This window comes from Rhincodon typus, chromosome 16 (genome assembly GCF_021869965.1).
Source record: "Rhincodon typus isolate 14 chromosome 16, sRhiTyp1.1, whole genome shotgun sequence".
Taxonomy (NCBI): Eukaryota; Metazoa; Chordata; class Chondrichthyes; order Orectolobiformes; family Rhincodontidae; genus Rhincodon; species Rhincodon typus.
Window position 1 is genome coordinate 46,141,963 of NC_063347.1, and position 15,317 is coordinate 46,157,279.

The 15,317-nt window shown below is 39.7% G+C and overlaps 1 protein-coding gene across 1 annotated transcript in view; it reads right to left on the minus strand.

Annotated features, from left to right (window-relative positions):
• Positions 1-15,317, minus strand: part of chl1b (cell adhesion molecule L1-like b) — an 809,671-nt gene that overhangs the window by 25,245 nt on the left and 769,109 nt on the right. The window contains exons 30-31 of the mRNA XM_048606742.1: positions 14,110-14,182; positions 2,024-2,035 (exon numbers count right to left, since the gene is read on the minus strand). Coding sequence (XP_048462699.1) covers positions 2,024-2,035; positions 14,110-14,182 — 85 coding nt within the window. The remainder of the gene's footprint in view (positions 1-2,023; positions 2,036-14,109; positions 14,183-15,317) is intronic.

The window sequence follows — 15,317 nt, forward strand, 5'->3', positions numbered from 1 at the left end:
CTACACTTCTCGCATTAAAACAAATGCACCTCAAACCACCTGTCCCTCTGCGTTCATCATCTGCCGTCTGCCTACTCTTCCCCTTAGTCACACTGACTTCATTGATAGTAGGAACTGCAGATACTGGAGAATCTGAGACAACAAGACGGGCCCGAAACGTCAGCCTTCCTGCTCCTATGATGCTGCTTGGCCTGCCGTGTTCATCCAGCTCTGCACCTTGTTGTCTCGGATTCTCCGGCATCTGCAGTTCCTACTATCCCTTATTATCACATAGTCTGCTATTACACACAACCCCATTGTTAGCCACTAACAGTCCCCATTAAAGGCTATTCACTCTCCTCGACACATTGTTATCCACTCCTTTGTCTGTCCAACCGTTCTTCTTTATCTTTGGGCTCTACTCTCATCCATCATTTACTCCTTACCCTCTCCCCATACCCTATCTTCTGCATACAGCCACCATTTTCCTCGCTACCATCAGCTCTGAGGAAGGGTCACTCAACCCAAAACATTAACTCTGATTTCTCTCCACAGATGCTGCCAGATCTGCTAAGCTTTTCCAACAATTTCTGCTCTGGTTGCAGCAGAAGATCCTGATGAATCTATACTAAGATGCCCTGGAGCTGAAATGACTGATCTCTAACAACCTCAACCATCTTCCTCTGCGCCAGGTATAACTCCAACCCTGATTTCCCCTGATTCCCATTGACTCCAGTTTTGCTAGGGTTCCTTGACACCACATACGGTCGAATGCAGGTTTGAAGGGCTGTCACTCTCACCTCATCTCTGGAATGCAGCATTTTTTTGTCCTTGTTGGAACTAAGGCTGTAATGAGGTCTGGAGCTGAGTCATCCTGTTAGAACCTGAACTGAGTGTCTGAGAAGGTTATTGCTGAGTACATGATATTTGATAGCATTATTGACGGCACCTTGCATCACTTTATTGATGATCAAGTGTAGATTGATAGGGCAGTAATTGTGAAACAAAATGCAACTTGTCAGCGCACTGTAAACTCTGCTGCTAAACAGGAAAAAGAAAATCTGGAATTTAGCTGTCACTCCGTCCACCAGTGCACACACAGCTTTCCAACAGCAATTCCTGAAACCTCGGCTCCTGTCACTACCTGCCTGTTTTCCAGGTTTTTGCTTCCTCTGTTCTCTCCCAATCCTCCTGCTGCTTGCCTCCAGCTAATTTAACCTCTCCTTCTCACTCTTTTGGATATTTCTATGCAAATCCTTTGCATTTCCCCTCTTCTGCATCCACGGGCCCCTTACTCCTCCATTTTGCTTTCACTTGCCCCCGTTTAGTGACTCCTCCCTGCTTATCCTTTTGCTGCCCCACGTCATTTCGGTTCTCCCAAAGCCCTTTGCCACTCCGTCGCACCCGCTCCCATGTTTTTTTGTACTTCCCCTGCTTCCCTCCACTTCCTCCTGCAGCCCTTTCCCACTCCCTTGAACTTCCTGCCACAGCCCTCCTGTTTCTCCCCTTGTCACTCACTTTGCCTGGCAAGCTGAGGGAGCAGTGGAACGGTAGAACAGAGAGGTGGCGAAAGCAACAAGAGGCTAAGGGACGGAGTGAGGAGAGAAGCGTAATGTTACAGCATTGTGCATTCTCCCTTACACCTTCACTATCATTACTGCAGGAAGCTGCCTCAGATGCCGCTGTGAGTGACAATACCTGTGCAGTCACTACGTCTACGAAGAGTGTTGTCTCTGCAATTGTGGCATCAGCAAATGCAGCCTTTTGATGATTGACCTGTGCTGCATATTTGAAATTTCAAAATGGGTTGCAAACATGATGAAGTTGTGGTGTGAAAACATGCTGAATCATGCTTTAGCTTATTCAAATCGTGAATAAAATGGAACTTTTAAATCTCAAATGGAGGCTTCAAACAGAGGGAAATATTCTGGCAATGATTTACTGACAGCACACAAAATTGATGCATGGAAAAAAATTGAACTCGACAATAAAAGTATGAAAAAATATATCAAAGCTAACAGAACATAAATGTTTATTGTCTTACCTTTCTAAGGATCTGTGCCAGTTGCAGTTAGCATAAAATCAAAGCATATTACACATTATGATAAAACTCATTGCCATGCAAGGAAAATAGTTCACTGGTTTATGAATAATTCCATCAACTAAATGGAAGCAAAGAAATTCAACAGCTGTATAATATCTTAATTTATCTTTGTGCAATTATTTTAGATTTTTAATGTTACTTACTGCAGGAACAAGGGAAACATTTCCTCCACTTTGCTGTGATTCTTTGCTACAGTAAATCATGTTGAGGAGTTACAGACACAGGTTGCCATTTGGAAATATAACGTTGTGATAACAGAGGCCCGACTCAACGGAGGGCAAGACTGGGGGTTAAATATTCCTTTGCACCAAGTGTTCAGTAAAAATAGAAAAGGAAGGAAAGGAGGAGGCCCAGCAGTATCAGTTAAGGAAGGCATGACAGTGACGGAAAAAGAGGCCACCTTAGAAGGATTAAGGACAGAGTCATTTTGGCTGGAGCTAATGAATAAAAAGGCTACAATTACATTGTAAATTACCAAGAAATGCCAACGTTGGAATTGTGAAAATACAGAACTTCAGTTGTCCAAATGCAGACTGGGATACTGGCAGTGTAATGGCAGTGAGGGGCAGGTGTTGCTAAATTGTATTCAGGAGAGTTTTCTACAGCAATATGTATCCAGTCCATCAAGAAAGGACTCACTGGTAGGCCTAGTTCTTGGCAATAAGGTGGGCCAATGGATTAAGTGTCAGCCCAGGAACATTTAGAAGACAGAGACCATTGTATCAAGGTTCTGGATGGTGCTGGAGAATGACATGCAACAATTCAGAGTAGGAAAAATCAATTGGCAAAAAGTTAACTTCAACGTAGTAAGAACAGTGCTGAGCAGGATTGAATGGAACAAGGGCTTGGTGGAAAAAAAAAGTGAGTAAACAATGGCCTACCTTCAAAGATCGAGTAGTTTGGATACAGTTACGGCTCTCAGATGGGAAAGGGAGGACAAACAAACAAATCCAGAGTTCCCAAATGATAGGTAGGTAGAAATTAACATTACAGAGAATAAAGTGTCCTCATGACAGGTGTAAGACAGAAAATGCAATTGAGAACAAAGAGAAATACCAAAGATTTAGAGGGGAGGTGAAAAAGAGAAGCAAACATAAAGGGGAATCCCAAAGTCTTCTATGAGCATATACACAGTGAAAAAAAGTGGTTGAAGGAGAGCTGAATAGAGACCAAAATATGGAAGCAGGAGGCATGGCTGAGGTATTGAATGAATTCTTTCATCTGTCACTACAAAAGAAGAGGATGCTGCCCAGGCCATGGTGACAGAGGAGGAAACTCTGTCATGAGACAGGATTAAAATTGAGCAAGAAAGAAATCTTGGATAGACTGTTGGAACTTAAAGTTAAAGTTAATCAGGCACCAGGACCAGACGAGATGCAGCTAAAGAAATTGAAGGAAGTGCAGACAAAAGTCCTCCCCTAGATTCGGGGGAGCTGCCTGATGACTGGAGAATTGCAAACATTACTGTCTTGTTCAAGAAAGATTGTGAAGATAATCCCAGAAATTATCGGCCAGCTCATTCAACTTCAACAGTGCGGAAGCTTCTGGAAACAATTATTCAGGATAAAATTAGCAGTAGAATGTGGAACGTAGAACAGTACAGCACAGTACAGGCCCTTCAGCCCACGATGTTGTGCCGAGCTATTATCCTCCTCTAAGATCAAACTACCCTGCATACCCTACATTTCACATTGATTACAAAGTGTCAGCATGGGTTTCTAAAAGGGAATTTTTGTTTCACCAACATGTTGAAGTTTTTGAAGAAATGACAGAAAGTCTTGATGAAAATAATTCTATTGATGTGGTACTCATAGATTTCCAGAAGGCATTTGATACAGTGTCACAAAACAGACTTGTGAGATAAGTTATAGGTCGTGATATAAAAGGATAGTAACAATATAGATACAGAATTGACTGAGTGATATGAAATAGATAGTAATGATCAACGAATATTTTTGAAGCTCGAGGAAGGTTTGTAGTGGAGTTCTCAGGGACTGGTATTAGGACCTTGCTTTTTCTCATATATACACATGATCTGTATCGTGGTGTGCAGGAAATAGTTTCAGAGTTTGCAGATGACAGGAAACATGGGAGAATTGTAAAGTGTGAAGAGGACAGTATGAACCTCCAATAGAACATCGACAATCGGTGGAGTGAATGGATAGATGACAGAAGATGTTTGATGAAAAGAAGTGTAATTTGATGCACTTTGGTGGGAAGAACTTTGAAAGGCAACATAAAATAGGGGGCACAATTCTAAAGGGGTGCAGGAGCAGAATGACCTGGGTGTATATGTGCACCGATCATTGAAGGTGGCAGAACAGTTGTAGAAAGAGATAATAAAGCATGCAGTATTCTCAGTTTTATTAATAGAGGCATAGAGTACAGGAGCAAGGAAGTCATGTTGAACCTGTTTAAGACACTTCTTGGACCTCAACTGGAGTACTGCATAAACATTATAGGATATATATGAATGCAATGGTTAGATTGCAGAAGCTATTCACAAGAACGGTTCCAGCAATGAGAAACATCAGCTATGAGGGTTTATCAAAGAAGCTGGGACTGTTGTCCATCGGCAGAAGAAGGCTGAGAGAAGATTCGATAGAGGTTTTCAAAATCTTGAGCAGCCTGAATAGAGTAGATAGGGAGAAACTGTTTCCACTTGCACACTGAACAAAAACAAGAGTGCATAAATATGAAGTGATTTGCAAAAGAAGCAAGGGTGACGTCAGAAAGTACTCTCTCACACACCGAGTTGTTCGGGTGTAGAATGCACTAACATCGTAACACATCTGTGATTCTGTGGTGATAGGCTTTATGTGGTTTCACCATTACTGTTACAGTTGCTGTTGCCAACCATATTTATTTGATAAATACACTACAAGAAAAATGAACTTCATAAGTAGGAAATTTACACCTAATTTTGAGATCTTCATTCTCTACCTTCAATGTATTATATGTCTTGTTTAAACTTAAACAGGCATAACTTGCTTCAAACGATTTAGATGTATGCAATTTCTGATCAAGACTCTGACTGAGTTCTCAAAGTGCTTGCCTATAAGAAATCAATTGTACACACAGTAACGCACCAGAAACAACAAAGATATGAATGACAAGCTAATCTGTTTTGGCAGCATTGGCTGAGTAAGCAATGTTGGCTGTAAAAGCAAGAGAAGTCTTTGGTCTTCTTTTGAATAGAGTCTTGAGACCTTGAATCTCTACCTGACCTAATGAAACAGACAGAAAGGACATTGATTTAATGTCTAATCTGAAAGATGGTAGATCTGAGATGGTCAATGATATTTTATGATCAATTGTAAGAGGTGTTTCAAGACCAAACAAATTTTCCCCAAAGTATGGAGTGGAGAATTAATAAACACCATTGGGCAGCACTAGCCAACTCTCAAGTCCACTGTAACTGAAACAACTGAAGTTGAATGACAGGCAGCTTCAGAAATCATAACAAAAAACATTCAAATACAGAATCAACCAAATTGCTGTGGGTCTGGAGTCACATACAGGCCAGACCAGTAAGACTGGAAAATTTCTCTCCCGAATGAGCACTGGAAATGAGATGGCGTTTTTCTAACAATTGACAATGGATTCATGGTCATCATTAGATTCTTAATTCAGATTTTTATTGAATCCAAATTCTACCATCTGCCATGGCGGGATTTAAACCCAGGTCCCAAGAACATTACCTGGGTCTCTGGATTAATAGCCTCACGATAATAACATTAGGCCATTGCCTCCCCATTGCTTGTCAAACTATAACTACATGAGTTTCATGAGGCAGCAGCAAGTTGCCAATTGAGGGGATTATTGTTTGTTCAATGTCTTGATGATTGCTCAAATTGCTGGATTAAGATTTAGCTCCCTATCTTGCCAAACAAGCTGGACATCAAAAAAAAACCGACATAGAAACGAGAGAAGGTACGTGGAGAATTCAGCCAGCTACTTGTTCTGAAGGACCTCCACGTGGTCCACAGGCAACAACATCTCACATCAACATGGGCACCAGCTACACAACCCCGCATCTATGGACAATGCCATCTGATATGTGTTAGTGTCCAAGAACCCTGCTCTACTTTGAGGACGCTTCTGCACTTCATAGCTGCGCCGTCAACTCTCACTGCAATGCTGCTGGGAGGACATTGCATACTCAGGGACACACAACCAGCTCATGGGCTGTATCTCTGGGCTCTCACTGTTATACTGTGTATACACAGTCTAAGCTTAGATGGATTCTCACAGTATCTCTGCCTTCCATTGTCTTTCCCTCCTCAATCAGGGCTAACAAGCACATATTGCTGCTGTCTTGCCTTACCGTTTAGTGCAAATACAAAGGAAAGAAGCTTGTCGTGATTGCCAACGGCCTCAGTCCGTTCAACGGTGACAGCTTTCAGTCGGCTGTCTGGTACAGTAAGTCAAGGACAGCCTTTGACAACAGTCTAGGAGCTTGCACACAGATAGTCAACTACTCGGTGTGGTCCAAATCTGAATACTCTCTACATACGGGGTGCAGAGCACAAAATCAGGCAGCCCACCACCTGTCTTGACTCTTTCTGCCCCCAAAAGGGGGGTGAGGCATTGCTGTTTCCCACCTCGAACGAGAAGCAGGTATTAAAAGGAGATAACAGTGGGTGACAGCAGGTAACTTTCGATGCACATACGAAGGTGCCCTGAGCAAATGAGTAGACAGTGCAGCCTAGGCAACCTAGAGACAGCGAGCAGGGTCAGTGGTGTCAGGGGCTGGGGTGGCTGACAGCAACTGAGAGAAGATAGGCAGTCATGGGAGCTGAGAGTACTCTAACCCAATGAAAACTTGGACCAGACTGGCACAAGTCTCATGTTGTGGCCTTTACTGCTGGTCCTGGAGGACCAGTAAGTCCAGCCTGTGCACGACTCCAACCAGCAGGGGCTCCAGGTCCTGGCCGGTGTAGCAGTTTTCCAATATCCCCGTCTCTGCCATATCTGGGTAACCATGCAGGGCAGCTTTAAAGAAGGCATGTGGTCAAAGGATGCTGGTGAATTGTGGGATTTCGTGGCATTGACAAGTTATTTCCGGAAGAGGTCAGATGGTAAGGTGGGGCTGGAATCAGATATGATGAACACAATCTGGGCGAAGGGTGGGGTTTGTTAGTAAATGAAGTGTTAGTAACAGGTCCAATACAGCGAGAAAACTGGCTATGCTTCAGCGTAAAAATCATTTCAAAAAACACAATGGAACTTCTCCTTAGACTAAGCAAAAACCTAAAATTCAACCCCAGGAACTCATTTACTTAGCACATGTAGAGCACTGCAATGTCTGCAATGAATGGTAAATATAAACATGGACATCTAAACAGAAATCCAGTTTTAAAACTAAACTGCAGCTCTTTGGAGTTGTGAGCTAGTTAAATTGGGAATAAAACTCGGTGATGAAATTATATTTCAAGGCTGAGAGACATATTTGGAATTTTTCCCAGATTTTAAGGCTGAAACTGAAATAGTTTAAGTCTTAAGATCTGGGAAAAATTCCAAATATTTCTCTATGCCAGTTTAAAACAATAATTGACCATTAGTTGATATTAAACCACAATTGATATCTAACTGCTGATGTGTATTTCAGAGACTATGGCAGTATTCTCAAATAATTGAGAGAAAGTCAGGAACAGGTTTGAATCCACAGTAGCTGTGCCATTGCTCTTTCAATGTCCTGTGGATTGGCATATCACTTCCAGGTTACCTGACCAATCAGAGAGGATAGTAGGGATAGACTTGCACCCGAAACAGATGGCAAGGCAGACGATTCTGGCATAAGGCCCACGTTAAATTAACATGGTACTTATTGGATCTTTGGAAGGGATTGATGTGGACGATCTGAAATACCAGTAATGGGCCTTTGATAGGTACTGGAGAGCAGGGCAAGGTGAACGAGAGAGTGCTCAAAATGGAATGCCAGCACCTCCCCCTGTTTCCACATTCCACTCATGGCAATAGCTCATCTTCAGCAAACTCCAGCAGTTCCCTCTAAGGAAATTATGCTGCTGTAAAGCTGGCAAAATGGGATGAAACATGTATGTCACTTTCTCTGTTCAGATTTTTCTCAATTCAGCATTTTCATCCACAATCAAATTTTAAACTTCTAATTAGTCAGATTAAAATGCCAGTTTAAAACAATAATTGCTTTCATTTAAAGCTGGGCAGTCAAAATTTGCCTGTTGCCAATTAGAATGTGTGTTTATAAAATTAACCCCCATCTCCATATTTTGTCTGTGTAAATCCATTACAATGTATATCAATTTCTACCTTCATCTATTTATTCCCACCGCATCGTCGACCATAAAACTTTGATTGAGTAATAACACACTCTTGGCTTTATTAATCAAATCACAATTGCAAAAGTAATTTCATGTTTGAATCGATAATACTAGATGTGTTCAATTGATTTTCCTTTTCTCTGCACTGTAACTGAGATGCCATCATTAAGATAGCATCAATTATAAGGTCTGCAAATATTAAAGGTGCAACATTTGGTCACCAATTTAATTTATTTCTGCAGTCACAGGTCAAGACTTCAATAAAAATCTAGCAGTATGTGGGTGAATATCAATATACAGAAAACAACCATCGAGATTTTAATTTAGTATTGAAGTTTTAATAACTGGTCTAGTTTGATCAGATGTTCTGTAGTATATGCATAACTTCTCGAGATACTTTAAAAGCACATTATGTGCAATAAATGTGGAATCCACATGTCACGAAACAGAATGGATGAAGATGGTCATTTCTGTTTTCATCGAATCGATCAGTAGGATAAACACTAAATCTTGTACTGATTCAGGAGAACATAAAAAGCCCACAGCCTGGATGACAATATAGCTTTACAAAAGCAAAAACGAAAGCAGATATCACGTCTGTTACATAGAAAAGTATGGTTGTTATGAACAGCTGGTCAATATACTACTCAACTCAGATTTACAATGAAAGTTAGAAGAGAAGCAAGAACCTGCCTCAGTTCAACTATCCTGCTTTCATACGTTCCATCAAATGATTTTATTTTTAAATCTGCTGATCATCAAAATGATTAAAATGTGGTTCAAATAATCAGAAGGGCTCATGAGCTAATTTTATGATTGAAAAAGTGTATGCATAAATCCTGGTGATTCTGTTCAAATTAATTATCCAAAAGAAAATTAAATGCATCTGGCTCATCTATTCTTGACGCATATGAGATTGAACTAAGAGTCAGTAATTATAATGCTGTAGTAGTGTCAAGTAAATAATAATGAATTGATTCGAACTGAAACAGCAATTCATTAAACATTGCAACAAGATGAATTTAGGACCATTTGTAGGAATATATGAAAAGCAAACATGAAATCTATTTGACAGAAAATACTAATGTTTTCCTTTTAATAGAATTCATCAGTTCAGACTCTATTCAAATAAAGGCAGATTTGTGCATTAATAATGTATTCATCAAGTATAAAATGAGGAAAAAAATGATATCCAATGCAGAGGGACAATTCACTGAGTGTTTATCTTGATCCCAGAAAATAAGCAACAAAGGATTCGAGCTGGGTCATCAGCTCCAGCTAAGTTGGTGCGAAAACTATTGCCACAGATCCTGCATAAGTCCTAAGTTCCATGCCACTCTTGGTCCATTTCTCAGGAGGTGAAGTATCAGGTCTACTGGCACTCTGATAGCCAATGATGTCTATTAAGTTATATTAAGTTCTATTAAGGCCTTTTCTTGGAGGCCAACTAGGAAGTTCACTTCAATCTCTTTGTCGAGGCAGTAAGCACCAGTTCAGTGCCTCCGAAGTGGCCTCCCAATTACAAAATGGCTTTGGAGCCCTCCTTTCCTGCCTGAGTATGATAGCGGCTCCAGATCACCTTTTTAGAGGGGTTTCTTCTTAAGTAGCAAGTAATGTTTGATCCACACAAATGCCAGAGAATAACCATTTTCATTGACAGAATCAATCACCTCCTCATGACATCGCTGAAACAATGCCATCAAAATCCTGGGAGGGTTACTATTGACCAGAAACTGAACTGAACCAGCTACATAAATGACTTTGTGAACATAGTCAGTATGGTTCGTAAGTTTGCAGATGACACCAAAATTGGAGGTGCAGTGGACAGTAAGGAAGGTTACCTTAGAATACAACATGATCTTGATCAGATGGGCCAATAGGCCAAGAAGTGGCAGCAAGAGGTTAATTTAGATAAATATGAGGTGCTTCATTTTGGAAAGGTGAATCAGGGCAGGACTTACACACTTAATGGTAAGGTCCTGGGGAGTGTTGCTGAACAAAGACACCTTGGAGCGCAGGTTCATAATTTCTTGAAAGTGGAGTCGCAGGTAGATAGGATAGTGAAGAAAGTGTTTGGTACGCTTGCCTTTGTTGGTCAATGCATTGAGTATAGGAGTTGGGAGGTCATGTTGTGGCTGTACAGTGCATTGGTTTGGCCACATTTGGAATATTGAGTGCAATTCTGGTCTCCCTGTTACAGGAAGCATTTTGGGAACCTTGAAAGAATTCAGAAAATATTTACAAGAAGTCTCAGGGTTGCAGTGTTTGTGCTATAGGGAGAGGCTGAATAGGCTGGGGCTTTTTTCCCTGGAGCGTCAGAAGCTGAGGAGTGACCTTACAGAGGTTTATAAAATCATGAGGGGCATGGATCGGGTAAATAGCCAAGGTTTTTTTTCCCCCCGGGTGGGGGAGTCCAAAACTAGGTTTAAGATGAGACAAGAAAGATTTAAAAGAGACATAAGAGGCAACATTTTCATGCAGAGGGTGGTGTATGTATGGAACCAGCTGCCAGAGGAAGTGGTGGAGGATGGTTCAATAACAACATTTTAAAAACATCTGGATAGGTCTATGAATTGGAAGAGTTTAGAGGGATATGGGCCAAATGCTGGCAAATGGGATACTTTAATTTAGGATATCTGGTCGGCATGGACAAGTTGGACCAAACAGTCTGTTTCCGTGTTGTAAAAGTCAATGACTCTGTGACTCTAATTCTGAGGTAAGTAACACCCCGCCTGACTCCCCAAAGCCTATTGATCTAAACCAGAAGAGATATGACATCTTCTCCAATTCCCTCGAGAAAAGTGTGGCTCCAGAAACACTCAAGGAGGTGCAAGAATAACAGATCCAACAATCAAGAATAATCAAACCTTCTGATTGGAAACTCATGCAGCACCTTAAATGTTGACTCCCACCATCACTGATGCAGAGTGACTACTGTGTGCCATCTGCAAAGACACACTGCAGTAACTCACCAGGCCTTCATCAACACTATCTTCCAAACTCATCACCTCTACCAGCTAGATGCATAAATGAATGGGAAATCATCTGCAGGCCCCTCTCTAACTCGCAGACCATCCTGACATATTATTTTTCTTCATTGTTTCAACGTCAAAAATGTTGCAGTCCTTTCCTAACATTCCTTCTCAATCAGCAATGAGCAACAAATGTTGGCTGGGACAGAGATGCTCACAGCACAAGAGCAAAAAAGTGCACTGGTTTAAGTGGAACTGGTGACTGTTCACTTAAATTTCCAGAAGGCATTTGATAAGATGCTACATCAAGGTTTATTGCAGAAAATAAAGGCACATGACAAGGAGGAAAACATTCTTTTGGTTGACGAACAAGAAGTGAGGAATAATCATTATTGGGTTTCTTTCTGGTTAGCAAGATGGAAATAGCAGAGATCCACAGGGATGTGTGCTGGACCATCAATTGTTTACAATTTATATATGTGGGTCCACAGAGCATCATTGCCAAATTTGCTGATGACACAATGATAGACAGGAAAGGAAGTTGTGAATAGGATGTAAGGAGGGTACAAAAGGATACTGCTGGGTTAAATGAGTGGGAAAAGAGACAGCAAGTGGAGTATAATGTAGGAAAATATGAACATTGTCCATTTTGGCATGCAGAATATATAAGTATATTATCTGAATATTGAACAATTTCAGAACTCTGAGATGCAGAAGAACCTTGCTGAGCTCTGCATGAATCACAGAAGATTAATATGCAGCTACAGCAAGTAATTAGGAAAGCTAATAGAATGTTATCATTTATTGTAAGGGGTATTAAACACAAAATTAGGGAAGTTCTGCTTCAATTATCCAGGCAATAAGATGAATTCAAGACTATGTGCAGAAATATATGTGAAATCAATGCAATGGTCTGAACTGGGCATATTAACAAAACAGTTCGCCTTGAAAAATAGAAGAAAACATTAAGAATGCAGCATTTCAGAGCAAGTGAGTTTTCAATTGTTTTCAATTCAATAAGTATGACCAAACAAATACACTCGATCTTCAAAAGTTAATTTTACAAGCAGAGATTAATTCCTCAGGATATAATTGAAGTTGAAGATGTAAAAATTAAGATATCCGAGGTAAATGATTAGAAACATCACTTTGCCTCTGTACTACTAATGTTATTCCTGTAGAATAAAAAGGACCCTGACAGCAAGTACACAAAGTTGATTGAGTGACAGCAAATGGAAAGTAGCATTGAACTGTTGTTTGTCAAACTGGAGGAAACTATAGAGTGAGATTCCCAGGGACTGGTGTTAGGGCATTGTTCTTTTTTTGCCTTAATGCGCTAGACTGGAGTCTGCAGCACACAGTTTCAGAATTCATAATTTCAGCTGACAGAAAACTTGCAAGCATTGTGAACTTGGGAGGAAGATAGTGACGGATTTCAAACAACATCGGCATGCTGATGGAATGTGGCAAATTAAACATAATATTGAAAAGCATTAAGTGCTCCATTGTGGTAGGAAAACACTGAGGAGAGGAAATACAAAATAAAGGTTACAGTTCTAACTGGAGTGTTGCAGCAGAAGGTCTTCGGATTTCTGTGCAGAAATTGTTGAAGGTGGCAAGGCAAATTGAGAAAGCAGTTTGCAAGGTATAAACAAGCCTACAATGAAAACAAACACACAGGTTTGGCCTCAGCCACGTGTCTAATTTTTGGCATCACACATTAGAATGGATGTGAAAGATTTACAGAGAAAAAGAACATTCCAAGGATGACGGAGTTTGCAACTAGATTGGAGAAGCTGTGGCTATTACTCCAATGAAGAGAAGCTTGATGTGAGATTTGAAAAAAGATTACTGGACAGTTCTGGAGAGTGTAGATAAGGAGCAATTGTTCCCATTTGTGGAAGGGTTGAGAACTAGAAAACACTGATTTTACGCGAATGATAAAAGATCCAAATTCAATACAGGAAAAATTTATTTGAGGCAGCAAGTGGTTAGAATCTGGAATGCCCTGCCTGAGAGAGTAATGGAAGCAGACTCTATTGTGGGGCTTTTCAAAAGGGGACTTATTATTTATTATATATCATTATATATAAGAATTATTTGAAGTAAAATGAATTACTTGAAGAGAAAACAAAAATTCCAGGGCTACAGTGAAAGGGTAGGGCAGTAGACTAACAAAGTTGTTCTTGCAGAGGCCCAGCATTGACCTGCCTCATGCAGGAAGTAATCAGGGCATTTAGATATATGAAGTTATCATGTCCAAAGTAAAATGCTAAATGCAGTAAAAACTGACAGGTTTAAGTTGTATGTTTCTTTTTTTAACTCATTGTAGCTGATGCTTAAAACCCTGTATGTATTTTAAAATAGGAATTTGATTGAATAATACTGTTTTAGGTGCAAACGTACAATTCACAATGAATCCTAGGTCTCCAAACTTATTCGACGACATGAAATAGATTATTAGTTTACTAAGTCACCAAAAATGTAAAGAAAATAACAATATCAACATTTAAGTAGATTATGAATGAATTTAACTTTCTTCATAAATTTTGATTTGGCAGCCTGATTTAAAAACAGAACAAATAAAATTGGATATAATGTTAAAGAATGCAGCAATAGTTCCTGCATAGGGTATAAACAAGACTGGATTTGAATGAGCAAAGTAGACTATTATTAAAGGAAAGGAAGAGACAAATAGATATCAATGTCAATGAATTCGTTCTGATCAAGTGCAAAAATTTAAAACATTTACCCATATTCTCCAAATGTTTCTTCTTTCATTGGTTGGGCCTCAGGATCTGCCCGAGCATCTTCTTTATCTTTAACTGTGAAGGAAAATGAATAACACATGAGCATGTCAGATGTTTAATTTTGCCGGCTGTTTTTTAGTTCTAGACCCTAGAAAATTGAGAAAATGTAATAAAGGAAATATCAAAATTAAGACTTGTTGTTCATCTCTGGTCTCGTACTTTAAAAGGCAAAAGCACTTTGTTGAATCGCCAATTAATTCTAATTGTAATTAACAACTATGCTACTTTTAATTTATTGTGATTCAGCAATCTTTTCTAGTCATGTCTTTCTTATTGTCAAACAATTAGTCGAACACAGTCAGAAAGCAAACAAGTTTATGCAGAAATGCCTTGCAATGACAATGATTTACATGTTTTCTGCTTAGTGATATTGAATTGAATTGAATTAACTTTATTGTCACCTGTACTCAAATGAGTACAGTGAAAAGTTTATAAGTTGCCACTTACAGCACCATCTGAGGTGCAAAGGTACCAGGTACAATTCTTAGTTACACAACGGAGAAACTAAGAAAAAAAAAAGTTACGTAACAGCTATGCACAGTATAACCATAGGTCAAAAAACAAGAAGCAAAGTTAAAAAGACAAACATCATTGTCTCTCTTCAAAGGCTGTACGCAGCAGACCATCTGATATGGCAGGAAAGAATTATTTCATAAAATTCTGTTGTCAAGTTGCCTTTGATAGGCAAATTGTAAGGTATTAAGTAACAAAGAAGAACCAAAAGTTCTCAAAGCTGAATAGTTATTTACAGGTGAATGACATTTGTATAGAATATAATTAGATAGGCATACTTTGTAAAAATGCTTTTGTCATTTTTAGCATTACCGATAATCATTGTTCTGAATGGAATGACACATTGAAATGTATCTTGTCTTTCACATGTGCACAAGATTTGGCAGAAATTTGTGCACAGTACAACAAGACAAAAAAAGTGTTATCAGGCCTACTGGGTTTGCATATAATTATAGACAAAATATAATGATCTGTCTTTGATTCCCAAAATGGCTCTCCTTAAATGAAAATGTGAAGCATCAGAAATTTGTTTAAGATAACAAGGTGTAGAGCTGGATGAACACAGCAGGCCAAGCAGCATCACAGGAGCAGGAAGGCTGACGTTTCGGGCCTCGACCCTTCTTCAGAAAAGAAATTT